The sequence below is a fragment of the Tursiops truncatus genome, chromosome 3 (assembly GCF_011762595.2).
Source record: "Tursiops truncatus isolate mTurTru1 chromosome 3, mTurTru1.mat.Y, whole genome shotgun sequence".
Lineage (NCBI taxonomy): Eukaryota > Metazoa > Chordata > Mammalia > Artiodactyla > Delphinidae > Tursiops > Tursiops truncatus.
Window position 1 is genome coordinate 168,394,297 of NC_047036.1, and position 16,076 is coordinate 168,410,372.

The window sequence follows — 16,076 nt, forward strand, 5'->3', positions numbered from 1 at the left end:
GTGGCTGGGGGTGGCACAGAATCAGACCTCAGACCAATCACTCAGGGTCCGGGTGACCCCAGGTGAGCCACATACCCTCTCTCTGCCTCAGACCCCCCTCTCAGTAACATGGGGCCTGTGCTAGGTTGGACTCAGACTATTATTATTACTGCTACTGTTATTATTATTGTGATATTATGATTTATAATAAGAAACATAGTTGGACTTAGTTCCCAGTTCCCGGCACACAGCCCCTAAAACCCTTGTAATTTCCTACGTCAGAAGAGGGAACATCTTTTGTTATAATATATACATTTTTTTTTTGGGAAATTTCTTTTCTTTGTCACACTGCACAGCATGTGGAACTTCCCCGACCAGGGATCTAACCCGTGCCCCCTGCCATGGAAGCGTGGAGTTCTAACCACTGGCCTACCAGGGAAGTCCCTTTTATGATAACATTTGGTCTTACGTCCTCTGTGCCTGAAATGGCTCCAGATAGTAAAGATGAAGGAAGCATCCTTTGCTTTCATAACAAGCTCTTTCAACCACACCTGAGTTTATGCTACGAGGTGACTTTTGGAAACGCCCTATAACCACAGGATCGGGGCTGGTGGCCAGGGGACCTCACTGACCCTGGGATTAGAGGGATGGAACTTTCATCAATGGCCAGTGGTGTAATCCATCATGCCTCTATGAAAATCCCTAAACATTTTTTGTAGAGCTTCCACTAGGTGGACACAGGGAGGTGCTGGGAGGGTGGTGCCCAGAGGGGGCGTGGAAGCTCCACCCCCTTCCCCACACCTCGCCTTGTGCATCTCTTCCATCTGACTATTGCTGAATTGTACCCTATTCTAGGACCTGAGATTGACTGGTGTCTGAAGTCGGGGCCGTCTTGTGGGGCTGAACCCTTAGCCTGTAAGGTCTGCCCGAACCGGTAGTGTTAGGATTGAGATAAATTGTAGGATACCCAGCTCGTGTCTGCCGGGGATTAGAGAATTGCTTAAGACTAGTAATTAATATTATTAACTGTTGACTAAGTTTGATTCCAGAGAAGAATGGGGACAGGAAAGGAACCTGAATCACAGACAGGCAGAGCCAAAAGGGGCCTCGGGAAAAACCCAGCCGGGGCTCCCATGCTGCAGATGGGAGATAGAAACAAGGGGATATAAGCCATGGCCCAAAGTCACCCAAGGTTGCCCAAGGTCGCTTGGCATTGAGCTGTGCCCCCTCCCATCCCGTGAAAGCTCCTTCCTCTGCACCGCGACCAAGACCAGTGCCACATCCCTTGGACGTGGACAAAAGTCACAAACCTCCCTTCTCAGTGATAGTTTATTTATTTCACATAAAAATCCCCCAAAGCTCATGGAAATGATGCCTTCATATCACGACAGTAATCAGAATGAATTGTTTTTGTTTTTAAAAACCACAAAACTCGCGCCGTCGTCGGAAGGATGGGTGTGTGAACTACGACTTGGGGGAGGGACTTATGATGCATCCCATGTGTCACAAGAGGAAAACTCAATGTTCCTTTACAAGGAGGGCTCGACATCCGTTGCATTTCAGCCAAAAACTGCCCCGCAGATACAAATCTTTCTCAAAGCCGATTTCAGAGGGTGTGGGTAGCAGCCCTAGGTGCTACCGAGGACACAGTGGCCCCGTATGGACGGAGCTGTGCCTCAGAACTTCACACACCTGTGGACAGGTGGCCGACCTGGAGACAGCCACCCCGGGGGTCTCTCTCTATTCTGGAGGGGCTGTGAGGTTGGGTTGGGGTCCTTGGTTCCACTTGCCCGTTGTCTATGGCTGCTGGTGGTCCGGAGGGGGTGGTCGGTGGGCCACGGTGAACCAGGGGGTCCGTGCTGGAATCTCTTGTTATGCTGCAGGCTCCTTGAGGGTGGGATGGGTCTGCCTCTTTCGTCCTTCTGTCGCCTCTGCAGCCGCTCAGTAATTGTCGGGTTAGATGGAATGCATCTGTTCCTGTTCCGGGCTCCTTTTTCTCTTCCAGTGGAACACTGGCTTTCCAGGAGTTATTGCATCTACTGTGGACTTGCGGGCCTCGCGGGTCACGTGTCCCTCTCAGCTGAGCAGAGCCAGTCACCTGAACCTGGAGTTCGAGGTGACCTGGCAGATGCCCAGGCACCTTTTAGAAAAGGAGGCGCTCTGGGCAGGGGTGGGGGACAAGCTGGCCCAGGATGGAGTGGCCTTTCGGAGGGCAGCCTGCAGAGGCCCATCCACCAGCCTCTCCTGCCTCAGCCTCCAGGTAACTCATCTGCGCCTGGAACATGGTCCCGGTCCTTTATTAGACATTTGGGAAACAGAGCAGAAACACAAATTTAAAAACCCCACCAGACGCCCAAATGCCCTGGCCTCACCGGAGCAGTGCTGGGTTCCAGAAGATGCAGGTCCAAGGCTGCTTAGAAACCCCGAATTTTCCAAGGCAGGAGCCACTGGCATTTGGGGTGGGACAATTCCTTGACATGCAGGAAGCACTGCTGTCCCTTTCGCTCAGCACTGAACGCCACTGGCTCCCTCCTGCCATTGGGATAACCCCAAACGCACCCCCTTGATATCCCAGGTGGAGAAGCATTCAACATCTCCTTTGAGGCCAAGAATCTCCTACTGGGAAATTATTGGGGGAGGGAGGGTCAACCAAACCTGGATGACACCCGCTAAGAAGCCAGCTACAGAGCCAGCAAGAGGGGCCGGACGATGCCCCTGCTCAACTTTTGCTCAGATTCATAGAAACAGAGACTCTCAGGGTTGGAGGGGACCGCAGAGGGCCACTTTGTGCAAGTACCGTCCAGCCTTTTCTTGAATGCCTCTAGAGATGGGGAACTCACTCCCTTTAGCTCCGAGCTGACTGGCGTTTCAACTGCATTAGAAAAATTTTTTTTTTGTCCTAAGGATATCTTCTTCCTTTGAATGCAGGTGGTCGTAGCATCCAGGCCACTGGTTTTAATTCTCCCCAGTGACCTTTGTAACACTCGAACGTTCAGTACCCTGTATCTTCCTTTTTCTCGATCTGCGTTTCTGGGATGAGCTTATTTCAGCACTGGTTTCTCGGCCTCTGTTCCTGGTGGGAGCCCAAGGGGGCACATCCCAACCCCATGTTGTTGGGGAGATTAGGGAAGTGGGGAGGCTCATTCCCTCGGTAGGAGGTATTGATCGGGATTGCCCTGTGGCGTGGCCTCTGCGTTCAAGGGGCTTGAGAATGTTCTAGATTGAGGGGGATGCAGGTTCACAACTGTAGAACAAGGATGATTATCAGCGGCCCTCACTGGCGCTGTGGGCTCCGATGCTCCCTAAGAAGGTGGAAGTTATAAGAGGCAAGGGGAGGGCTATTCAAAGGAAAAGCTGTGAGTTCAAAGGCTGGGCAGTGCTCGGGGGGCACGGCGCTGCTGGGGGTGGGGGTTGAGTTTCCAGGCCAGATGCCCAGGGCTGCGGGGGCCGTTCTGGCAGGAAAGGCACAAGAAGGAATCCAGACCCGGCCAGGGAGTCGATGGGCATCTGTGGCTCCAACCTGAACCAGGTGACAAGCAAGAGAAGGGTCCTGACCAGGATTCTGCGCAGTGGTGTGGTGGTGGTGGGGGGGGGGTCTCTGAGGCCACCAAGGACGCACAGGCCATGCTCAACGCTTCTTGCTCTTCTTGGCCATGAGCTCATGAGTGTGGGAGGGTGGAGAACTGGGTCCTTTTCCAGAACGGACTAATACTGCATCATTAAAAAAAAAAGTTTTCAAGCAGCTGGAAAGGATGTTGGGTTTCAGACATGGATGGAGGAGACGGACACCCCCCGGAGACTGTGACTCAGGATGAGGTGGGGACAAGATCCAGGGTCAGAGGGCGTCCGACAGAGGTTTCCTGGCATCTGGGATCTTCTTTTGTGTCCTCCTCTGTGCTCACGTCACCTCAGGACATGCTGGAGAGGCAGAAACACAGTCAAGTTATTATTATTGTATGTAAAGAAAGTGGAAAATGTTCCATGTGTGGGGAATCCAAAAGAATGATCTAATCGGCTTCAGTGTGCCCTCAGCAGCAAGAGTGGCACCTGCCTTTCAAGGCCTGCCACCTGTCACCCACCTTCTAGGTATGGTTCTGAAGGGGACTTCTCCCTTGGTGCCCCAGCCAAAGAATAAGGCCCCAGGGCTGGTGCCCTCGATCAGACTGGAGGCAGGCTTCATCTCACCCATCTAGTCACCAACCCATCTGTCCATCCATCCACCCACCCACCCATCCAACCATCCATCCACCCATCCATCCATCCACCCACCCACCCATCCATCCATCCATCCATCCATCCATCCATCCGTCCATCCACCTATCCAACCATCCATTATTCATTCACTTATCCATCACCCATCCACCTATCCGTTTATCCACCCATCCACCCATATACCTGTCCATCTACCTATCCATCCATCCATCTATCCACCTTCCCACCTACCCACCTGTCCATCCGTCCATCCATCCATTGCTCCCAACCATTCCTTCTTTTATGTATTTAATCATTTTAGACATGCTTGTTTTTATCACCTCTACCTGAGGATTCCCAGGAGGAGGTCTAATGCTGCTATCTGTTGTACCGCCGACTTTTTCTCATGGTGAATGATTTCCTCGCGTGTTTTGTGTCTGTGGTTGGGAACTCAGCTCCAGAAGGACTGAGATGGTCTTGTCAGAAATGCATTGAGAACTTGCTTCTATTCAGTGTGCCCAGGGCAGTACTGTTCTAAGACGATTTTTGATGTTTATTTCTCAGCCTGGGGCTTCTTGGGTCACATAGGTAGTATTAAGGCATGTGGCCGGGCCATGTAACATATTTATAGCAGAGTGTGTGGTCAAGGATTAACCCTGCAGGTTCTAAAGGAAGGTCTGGCCCTTGCCTGGCTTCTGGGAGGTCACCTCTAAGCCCTTGGAACGTCCTTCCTGATAAGAGTATCTTTGTTTGCCTGGGACCTGGGGTTACCCTGGATAGTCTATGCTGACAATGTGATTTAAGGCAGGAGCCATGGACCATGTGGTATCAGTTCAACCTCTGGAGGGGCTAGAGACTAAGGTCAGCCACGTGGGTGGTCCACTGTGCATATGACTGACCCCCAGTAAATACCCTGGACACCAGGGCTCAAATGAGCACATGTGGTTGGTGACACTTGGTGTGCATCACCACGCCTGGCTGCTGGGAGAATTAAGGGCTGTCCCAAAACAACTCCCCTGGGAGAGAACAACTGGAAGCGTGCACCTGTCTCCCCTCACCCCACCCCACGCTCTTTTTCCCATTGCTGACTTTGAGCTGTACCCACACTTCCACCTTAATAAACCATAACTGTCAGCAGATCAGCTTTGCTGAGTCCTGTGAGTCCTTCTAGCAAACCACTGCCCCCGAGGGTGGTCTCCAGGACCCGTGACACACAGGGAGGCTCTTCCTGGCATCTATAGTCAGGCAGACACACTGAGATAGGTTGTGGGCAGACAGTGCACCCTCTGGCTGAGTAAAATCCTGGGCTTCAGGGGGCCTGGCTCTGGGTGGACATCTCAGTCAGGGCCGCTGTGTGGCTCAGCTCTGGGGCCTCCTGTTAATGACGCCCCGCTGGAGTGGAGCAGGGACCGGCTGCCTGGCCCCAGAGGAGGCCCTGTTGTCATGGTAACCACGGTCTCCCTGCCTCCCTGGTGCAGCATCCTCCCCCCATCAACAATAAGTCATGAGGCACTCATCCCAGGGTAGGTTCCACATAGAATGTTTCCAAAAAAAGGTGCCAAGATCGCCCTGCTTCCCACCCACCTTGTTTCCTGATCTTCTGTGGCCAGAGCAGACCTGTGGGAAAAGGAAGGAGTCTCAGCATTAGTCGCCTGTCTGGGGAGCCTTGGCATTTGGCCATGAGCCCCATGAGGGCCAATATGGCTTCACCCTGATCTGGCACAAAGCAAGTGTCAGCACGTGTCAGCTGTGTAACAAATGAGCCAGGACGGGCAGTCGTGAGAATGGCTGAGCCCCTTCGCTGCCACAAAATGAAATCACTATTGCTGCTCCAGGTCCACCCTCTGAGAAGGCTGAACCCATCCACCGGGACCTGCACAAAGGTGACCAGCTGGAACCTTCATCTGAGAGCAGATCTTGGTCTCTCGGGCACATCAGCTGCCCCTGGTCCCCATGCTTGGCCTGTGCTGGATGCAGGGTGGGAGGAGGAGGGGGCAGTGGTCCCAAGATGCAACCGCTGCCCTCAAGGAGCTCAAGGACAGGAGAAGGAGGGTACGACAAGGGTCAAATGCAGGAGGCAGACCTGAAGAAAGAGACAGGAAAGGTGGGAGGGGCCTCTAGAGGCCAGGGAGGGGGTCGTGCCATCTGTCCACACATCCCAGGGTGAGGCACTAAAGGACTTTCACTAGAGAGTTGCTGGATTTAAAAAAAAAAAGGAGGGATTCCCTGGCGGTCCAGTTGTTAGGGCGCCGTGCTTCCACTGCAGGGGGTACGGGTTCTATCCCTGGTTGGGGAACTAAGATCTCTCATACCGCAGCCCAGCCGGGGAGAAAAAAAAAAGGAGGCGTATAGGAATGGGAACAACTGCTTAACAGGGTACAGGGTCTCCCTCTGGGCTGTGGAATGTTCTGGAACTGGAGAAGGTGCTGGTTGCCCAAAACTACAGATGCACTAAATTTACATTAAAATGGCTCGACGGAATGGGCCTCATGCTGGCCGATTCACAGTGGTGGTCTTACTTCAGCACCATGGTAATGTCAGATCACCTTTACTGAGGTTCCCTGGGCTCAGCAGCCCCCCGCGGGTGTGGGCTCTGGCCCTGTGGCCACCTGCACACACTTACCTGTCCTCCGCCAGCCCCGCCTCCGCCTTCTCTTCAGACCTGGGCAGGACGCACTCTGGCTGCGGCCTTGCGCTGGGGACAGAAGGAGGTGACGAGGGATGACCAGCCAGCCGAGTGGGCCCAGGGGCTCTCGGCTCCCACTGGTCCCTCTGTCTGGACCCACCATGGCCCGACAGCGACCAGGAGAGGGTTCGGCTGCGCCCGGGGAAACGCGGGGGCCCAGAGGGTGGACTGCGTGATGGGATGGCCAGGGGTTCATGAAGATGGACGCAGATGGTTGGTGGGGGGGAGGGGGAGGGGCTGTGGGCCATTCCTTGGGGGCGCTTATCTCAGCTTATTGCCGCCGCAGGGGCCTCATGCACTTGCTCCCTGGACGCTGCAGCCCATGTGCTGTGATTCTGGAAGGTGGGCGCCCTGCTTGTCCTGTCATCTCTCTACTCCCATCCATAGCTAAGGCTCAGGAGGCGGGGGGAGCGTAACTCAGACAGAGAGACAGAGGAGAGGGGGACCTGGGGGTGGGGAGAAAGGGAGGAAAAGAAAGAAGCCAGACCGACAGACATGACTACCTCACACCCATCAGGATGGCTACTACCTTTAAAATTAAAAAAAAAAATTTTTTTTTGGCCACACCACGTGGTGTGCGGGATCTCCGTTCCCCAACCAGGGATCGAACCCACAGCCCCTGCAGTGGAAGCACAGAGTCTTAACCACTGGACTGCCAGGGAAGTTCGCAGGATGGCTACTACCTTAAATGTAGAACATGTGTTATGTTACTATGTTGGCGAGGATGTGGAGAAATTGGAACTGCGCGTGGCTGGTGGGGTGAGAATGTCAAATGGGGCAGCCGCTGTGGCAAAGATTCTAGCTGCTCCTTGAAAGATGAAACATCGAGTTACCATAAGATCCAGCAACTCCACTCCTGGGTCTATATACACCCCAAAGAAGTGAAAGCAAGCACTTGAATAGATAACTGTACACCCGTGTTCACAGCAGCACAATTCACAACAGCCAAGAGGTGGAAACCCCCAGTGTCCATCGAGAGGTGATGGATGAACAAAATGCGGTCTATCCGCACACTGGAATATTACTCAGCCTTAAAAAGGAAGGAGATTCTGACACTTGCTACAATGTGGATGAACCTTGCGAACCTTATGCTCAGTTGGATACACCAGACGCAGAAGGACAAATACTGTCTGATTGCACTCACACGAGGTCCTAAAGAGTCAGATCCACAGAGACAGGAAGTAGATGGTGGGGGCCAGGGGCTGGGAGTCAGTGTTTCATGGGGACAGAGTTTCAGTTTGGGGAGATGAGAAAGTTCTGGAGATGATGGTGGGGATGGTTGCACAACAACGTGAATGTGCTTAATGCCACCGGGCTGTGCACTTAAAGTTGGTTAAGATGGTGAATTGTATGTCCTGTGTATTTTATTGCAACTAAAGGTATTGAAAAAAAAAAAAAGACAGGAAGGAAGGAAAGAGGAAGGGGAGGGAGGGAGGGATTAGAGAAGAGAGAGGAGGGGAAGGAGGAGAACTCCCTGGAAGGCGTGGGATGGCGGGTCCTGCTGCCCTCCACGCCCCCTTCCACTCAGCTCACACTCATCACTATTAAACGACGCTGTGTGAAGCCGCCGTAATTCTTCTCATTATGTGTCTCATCTGCCGACATCACCTGTCCTGCCCCAGGATCTGCTTTCCTCACTCGGTGAGGCAACCCTCCCCTTTGCCCTTTGAGGAAACTTCTGGACCAGGACTCAGTCTTAATCGCCTCAGTCTCTCCCAGGCTGGCACAGGGCCTGGCATGCTTTCGACTCACTGAAAGCCCCAACTCTTTCTCAGACTTGCTGTGTGGCCTTGAGCAGGTGCCTTGCCCTCTCTGAGCCTCGGATTCCCAGCCTGTCAGACGCTTTTAGGAATCCTGGCCCTGCCCTCCTCTTGGGGCGGAGGGGTGGGGATGGGGGGGATGAGAAAGGATACAGGAATGGTATAAGGGCTCCATAACTGGGTGGGACCGAAATAGTCCTGAAGTTTTGTGAGCACTGCCACTTTCGAAAATTAGCCAATAAGTCAGTGAAGGGGCGATTCTGGGGTAAGTCTGGCAGGGGCAAGCATGGAGCGGGTTGTGTTCCCCCCACTGTCATCAGGATTACTAGGAGGACTCTCTATGGAGTCTACTATTTTTGTCCGGTGGGTTACATTGGTCCTGATTTCTCACAATACTCCTCAGGGTGGCTGTGAACTTTTCACTTGCCTAATGTCACTCTGTGACTAAGTGAGGGAGCCTGGATTTGAGCCTGGATCTGACTCCAAGCCCTCGAGAGAAGGGCAGGGCCTTGAGCTACATGCGTGCATGACATGGGTCCCCACTGAGCGGAAGCCACCAATTTCCCCCCAGCTGTGGGCCCGGCTCAGCGCCAGCCCTAACCTGGCCCGGGCACAGGCCACTCCGCACAGACCTTTCTCTCCTGGCCTTGAGCCTTTCCTCTTCGTACCTGGAAGAGAGAGAAAGGAAAGCACATGAGATGCAGCCTGGGAATCCCCTTCCCTCTGGGAACAGGGAAGCAATCTCACTGTCACATCTGAATACACGCCAGGTCATAGAGCAGAAAGGACAGCCGGAGCTGACGGGTCTACTGGTCTTTTTTATGTTTCCTGCAAGCCTGCCCACGCCCACCCCACCCCAGGGCAGGGGATATCTGTTTTGTTGGTATATTCCACCATCTGGAGTAGATGCGGCTCAGTGGACATTTTTTGCATCAGCCCCGAACACAGCCAGTATAAAGCGACCCCCTCATTGACGTGGGTTTGGTCTACAGGCCCCTCCGTCAGGGCAAAGTTTTCCTGTAAAGGGCCAGAGAATCCGTATTTTTGGTTTTGCAGGCCAGTCTCTGTGGCAACCTCTCGATTCTGTTGTAGCTCGAAAGCAGCCGTGGATGGTTTGTAAATGGATGCGTGTAGCCGTGTGCCAATAAAACTTTATTTATAAAGACAAGCCAGGGGGACAGGGCTCATGGCCCACGGCCTGCACTAGATAGCCAGGCCTGCTGTGTTCCGTAATTTCACAGGAGCTTGTTTCCCTGTATTTCCTTCTTTTCTGCTTTCCCACACAAGTCTGGTTCCCTGGCAGCTCGGTTGAGCTGATCAGAGGTGGCTGAGAGGCGAGCAGCCCGGGGGCAATGGGGATGGAGGTGCGGCGGGGGGGTGGTGTTCCCATGGCCCAGGGACACTCACTGTAGCACGCAGTCTGGGATCTGCACGTGCTCCATGGGGATGAGCTGCTCCAGATCTTCCAAGCTGTGCACATACTGGATCTTGTTGATGAACTTGACGCTGGTGGGAGAAGAAGCAGGGAGACATCTGAAAGCCAGCCCTCAGGGTGGCCCCTCAGGGCCAGAAGGAGCGATGGCAGACAGGGTTGCACACGCAGCAGTATTCCGGGATGCCCCAGGCACCTTCGCCCAAGCTTCCCTCCCCACCTGTGCCAGCCTCCACCCCTGGCCCCTAGTGGGGGAACAGAGCAGAACCCGGGGTCTCCCCTTGCAAGAAGAGAAGTGTCCTGAACCACGTGTTGGACACCAGTCCTTGCTGAGCTGAGGAAATTCTTTGAAGGAAGCAGAGGGGAAAGAGATGCTGCTAGACTCCAGGCCCCATCCTCCCCAGGAGTTGCTCCTCTGTGTGAATCTTCCCAAGAATGCTTTTCTGGTACAATCGCCACTGCCTGGATGGCAGCAGTAGTCATTTGGTCACGAGACAGATGCACATGGGGACTGCTGATTCATTCCACATTCTTTCGGGATGAATGGCTTGTTCCGGTCCAAACCCCAGCTCTGGCTGTCTGCTACCCACTGAGGTGCTTTGTCACCAGCGCATTGCTTTGAACTCGTGATTATTTTTTTTTAATTTACCTTAAACCTAATTTTGGTAAAATGTCCAATAAACTTTTTTCAAGGTCAAATCAGTTTTTTTTTCCCTTTAAAAAAAATTATTTATTTAGTTGCGCTGGGTGTTAGTTGCGGCAGGTGGACCCCTTAGTTGCAGCACACAAGCTCCTTAGTTGTGGCATGCAAACTCTTAGTTGTGGCATGCATGTGGGATCTAGTTCCCTGACCAGGGATGGAACCCGGGCCCCCCGCGCTGGGAGTGCGTAGTCTTATCCACCGCACCACCAGGGAAGTCCCTCACGTCAGTTTTTCTAACGATGAGAAATATAAGGCCAAGAGAATGTAACAGGACGCTAAGTCATAAAATAATCAAATAACAATAAAGAAAAGAAAAAAAGTAAGATAGAGTCACATAGTTACAAAACTGTGTCAAGAAGTTTTACATCTAATTTTAGAGATTAGATAAGAATTCGGCTCAAACTTTCCGACACCCGGCAAAAATGGAGACCCATGAGGAATGTTACAGTTCGCAGTGTCCATAAGAGAAAAATACACGGGTTAATCAGCAGAGGCCACTGGTAACTGATCAGGGAATGATAGACGGTTTTCCCACAGAGAGTCACAAAGCGGCCATGTGTACCGGAATAAATAAACCCCACCGCTTTTGTGCAGTTGAAATTTCTTTTCTTTCTTTCTTTCTTCCTTCCTTCCTTCCTTTCTCTCTTTCTTTCTTTCTTTCTCTCTCCCTCTCTCTCCCTCCCTCCCTCCCTCCCTCCCTCCTTCCCTCCCTTCCTTCCTTCCCTGAGCTACAAAGCTTGCAGGATCTTATTTCTCCCACCAGGGATTGAAGCCGGGCCCTCAACAGTGAAAGAGCAGAGTCCTAATCATTGGACCGCCAGGGAAGTCCCTGAAATTTATTTTCTTTTTCCTTTTTTAAAGAATCATCTCTTTTTAAAAAAATTTATTTTTGGCTGCGTTGGGTCTTCGTTGCTGCACGTGGGCTTTCTCTAGTTGCGGCGAGTGGGGGCTACTCTTCGTTGCGGTGCGTGGGCTTCTCATTGCGGAGCACGGGCTCTAGGAGTGTGGGCTTCAGTAGTTGTGGCACACGTGCTCAGTAGTTGTGGCTCACGGGCTCTAGAGCACAGGCTCAGTAGTTGTGGCGCACGGGCTTAGTTGCTCTGTGGCATGTGGGATCCTCCCGGACCAGGGCTCGAACCTGTGTCCCCCGCACTGGCAGGTGGATTCTTAACCACTGCTCCACCAGGGAAGTCCCGGAATTTATTTTCTTAATTAAAAAAAAATTATTCTTGGAACATGAGTTCTTCCTCCAGTTGGTGTGACAGAAAAGTAAAGGGCCCAGGGACAGGGAGTGAGTCTCAGACCGACTCTACCTGAATACCCCAGGTCTGGGAGGCTCTGAGGATGGATGATCTGATTGGTTGCAAAGGTTTTTTTAGGGGGCACAGGGGCGACACCTGTGGTCTGAGCAGTGGGCTATAAATACAGGCGAGATCACATCGTGAGGACGCCATGGTAAAGCTGCCATGTCCGTTGTTGGAAATGGGTACCCGGTTTCCACGTGACGACTCTGTCTGCCTGTGAGCTGAGCTCTGTCTTGGGAAGCAGGGCTCTCGGGAGGGAGAATTCCAGTCCAGGGCGAGGCACATGCCCATGTTTAGATCATCGGGGAATAAACAGGAGTTCTTTTTGAGATACAATCACAGAACCTCATGGCTAGGGCCAGGTGGCAGCTCAGAATCTGTCTCCACTTCTCTCAGCTTTTAAACAGGGAAGCTTACTTTACTCCACTTTCCCCTCCTATTTCCCTGAAAGCTCAAAATGAGACCTTTGAAATTCACCACAGGAAAAGCAACCCAGGGAATTCCCAGGCGGTCCTGTGGTTAGGACTCCACGCTTTCACTGCTGAGGGCACGGGTTTGATCCCCACTTGGGGAACTAAGATCCCACAAGCTGTGCAGCATGGCCAAAAAAATAATAAAATAAAATAAAACTAGGAAAAGCAACCTGAAGTGAGAGAATTATCTGCATTCAAGGCAAATTTCGGTTCCCAAATTACGGGATGTCGAGGACAGAAGGCAATTCTGTTAGGCTGAAGTGTGTGTCTACCGTTTTGCCCGGTAATTATCATCATTAGCACAAATGACCCATAATTAGTGTATTAAAGGCCTGATTTCACTAATGTGCAAATGTCTGAGAGTGCTTGGGAGTCACTGAACAGAGCGTCTGAAGTTGCCTCCTTGCCTCAGCGCTGTGATGCTCTCAAGTCAAAGTTTGACCCCGTCTATTAAACTCATCACAGATCCTTCACTGGGAACGTGGAAATGAAGGGTCTTCATTTAATTCAATGTTTTGAATTATATTACATTAAATGTGCATTTACTTTTATGTGATTGATGAGGGCGTTTAACATGACTAATTTTGTTTCACTTGCTCTGTGTGTCCAGGTGCTTCTATCTCCTGCACATTCCAAAGAAAGAACCAGCCCCTGAGACTCACAGGAGGTCACCTGTTAAGCCCTAGGAATGTCCCGTCTGGTAAGCGTCTTCATTTACCCGAGGCCCATAGTCTGTGCCAAAGATGTGCTTCCTGGTGGGGTCTTGGGCCATCATATCAGTTACTGAGGAACTAAGGGAGCTGCGTGGGCACTCCATCCCCGTGTGGCCACGCCTTGGTGGAAACCCTGGACACCAAGGTCAGCTTCTCTGTTGGCAGTACTTCCTACACGTGGTCACACGTCATTGCAGGGAGAACGAAGGGCTTTGGGTACAACTCCACTGGGACAGGGCAATCAGAAGCTCCCTCTGGCTTCTCCCGGACTCCCATATGCACCTGTTTCCTCTGCTGATCTCAGTGTTCATCCTTTCTCTGTAATTAGCTATAACCCTGAGCACAACAGCTTTTCTGGGTTCTGTGAGTCCTCTTGGTAAATCATCAAACGTGAGGGTAGTCTCGGGCACCCCCAAAACACACATGTATCGTTTTACCACATCATGGTGCAGGAGTGGGTCAGACCCTCCTGCCGTCCTAATGCCCCTCCCTCACAGATTCCAGAGTGGATGGAGCCGGGCTTCCTTCTGAGGGCGTGTGGTGGGCTGGTGACCTTGCTGTGTGACTCTGGGTGATTCCCTGGAATATTCTGAGCCTCAGTTTGCTCATCCATGAAACGGGCACGGCCAAGTCAACCTTTCAGGGCTGTGGTTGTAAACTTTAAAAGGGATCCAACATTCAATATGGGAGAGCTGGTTGTTACTTATTCCCACCTCCCTACCCCCCCACCCCGTGATGTATATTCAACACTAAATAACAATACATATGATTTTAAACTGTTTAACGCAACAATATAGATTCATCAGAGAGGAGCTGGAAAATGCAGATTAAAAAATAAGACACACAAAAACCCAGGTGGCTATCCGGGCACAGGTCATGATCTTACCTGATGAAAGGGCGGGAGATGGCCAGCACGGTGCGGATGAACCAGGATGGGTGGACTATGATTAAGGACTTCAGGTTTTTCCGCAATCTGCGTGGGGAGACAGAGGAAGCAAGATGGGCTCCTTGGGAAAGCCCCGGGGAGGGAGCAGTTAACCGGTGTTACCTTCTCTCTGTGCCTAGGAGGCGCTATGCTTATCTCCATTGGCAGGGAGGAGGTGGAATCTCGGTAAAGCTAAGCCCCCTCGCAGAGTTTGCAGGTGGCAGAGCTGATGTCTGGTCTCCAGTCTCTCTTAATTTAGAGTCTGAGCGTTTGACTTCGTGGCCACACCGTCTCCCATTTCTGAAAGATTTTTTTGGGGTCCCATGGTTCTGAGTACCTATTATGGGCATGTTGAATTGCAGCCCCCTCATTTGGGAAGAGGGTCATTGTAGGAGAAATTAGTTAAGGTGAGGTCATATAGGAGTAGGGTGGGCTCCTAATCCACTATGACTGGTGTCCTTATAAAAAGGGGACATTTGCACACAAGTGTCCACAGGGGAGATGCTCCCTCACGGCCCCAGAAAGAACCAACCCTGCAGACACCTTGATCTCGGACTTCTAGCCCCCAGAACTAGGAGACAACACGTATCTATTGTTTAAGCCACCCAGTCTGGTGCTCTGTTACAGCTGCCCCAGCTGACCACTACACACCTTTCAGAGGGACCTCAGGACCCCTTGCATCCCGAGGAGGTCCCCCAGCCCCACCCACTCACCTCCTATCAATCATCTGGTAACACTTCTTCAGCCAGCCGATGCCGGGCATCCTCCGCCGAGGCGTGGCACCATTCAGGTACACGATCATGTAATCCTCGGCCACCAGGAGTTCCAGACTGCTGATGACGTACCTGGTCACGGGACGCAGACGACAGAGGACCCGACGGAGGGGCTCAGAGTCAGGAAGCCCAGTTCCCGGGACTGAACCCCTGGGGCACCTGCCCTTTCTGCCTCCGCCTGCCCTGGCTCTGCCAGCCACACCTGTTCAGGTGTTGTTGGCTGTCCTGGCATACTCGGCCCGAGCGGAGGGTGGGGGATGACCCCAGCCCACCCCAAATTTGTGTCAGTGGGCACAGTGATTGTAGTAGTTACTATTTTAGTGAGCACTTACTAGATGCTAAGCGATTTATATGCATGGTCTCCAATAATTCTGGGAGGTGGGCTTCAATAGCCCCAGATACACCTGGGGAACAGGCACCCACAGCCAACAGTCCATTGCACCAGACATTAGGGACCTGGGGTCTGTCCCAGCCCTGTCTCCCCCTAAGTGATTTCAGAAGAATCCTTTCTTTTTTTTTCAAACAACATTCTTTAAAAATTTTATATATTTATTTTTGGCCGCGTTGGGTCTTCGTTGCTGTGCATGCGCTTTCTCTAGTTGTGGCGAGTCGGGGCTACTCTTTGTTGCAGTGTGCGGGCTTCTCATTGCGGTGGCTTCTCTTGTTGCGGAGCATGGGCTCTAGGTGTGCGGGCTTCAGTAGTTGTGGCGCACGGGCTTAGCTGCTCCGCGGCATGTGGGATCTTCCTGGACCAGGGCTCAAACCCATGTCCCCTGAATTGGCAGGCGGATTCTTAACCCTGTGCCACCAGGGAAGCCCCTTTTTCTTTTTTTTTAATATTTAGTTATGTATTTGGTTGCACCAGGTCTTAGTTGTGGCAGTCAGGCTCCTTAGTTGCAGCTCGCCGGCTCCTTAGTTGTGGTATGCAAACTCTTAGCTGCAGCATGCATGTGGGTTGTAGTTCCCTGACCAGGGATCGAACCCAAGCCCCCTGCATTGGGAGCGTGAGTCTTACCCACTGCACCACCAGGGAAGTCCCAGAAGAATCCTTTCCTCTTTTTCAGCCTCTAATTCCCCATCTGTAGATCGGGGAGACTGGGCTCCCTGGTATCTCAGGCCACTTTCCGATCTGACCTT

The 16,076-nt window shown here is 52.3% G+C and overlaps 1 protein-coding gene across 1 annotated transcript in view; it reads right to left on the reverse strand.

Moving 5' to 3' along the window:
- Positions 1–1,294: 1,294 nt before the first annotated feature.
- The window catches only part of ATCAY (ATCAY kinesin light chain interacting caytaxin), a 36,951-nt gene continuing 22,169 nt past the window's right edge, over positions 1,295–16,076 (reverse strand). The window contains exons 7-13 of the mRNA XM_033854703.2: positions 14,880–15,011; positions 14,128–14,214; positions 10,024–10,122; positions 9,249–9,284; positions 6,794–6,865; positions 5,755–5,787; positions 1,295–3,897 (exon numbers count right to left, since the gene is read on the reverse strand). Coding sequence (XP_033710594.1) covers positions 3,888–3,897; positions 5,755–5,787; positions 6,794–6,865; positions 9,249–9,284; positions 10,024–10,122; positions 14,128–14,214; positions 14,880–15,011 — 469 coding nt within the window. The 3' untranslated portion in view covers positions 1,295–3,887. The remainder of the gene's footprint in view (positions 3,898–5,754; positions 5,788–6,793; positions 6,866–9,248; positions 9,285–10,023; positions 10,123–14,127; positions 14,215–14,879; positions 15,012–16,076) is intronic.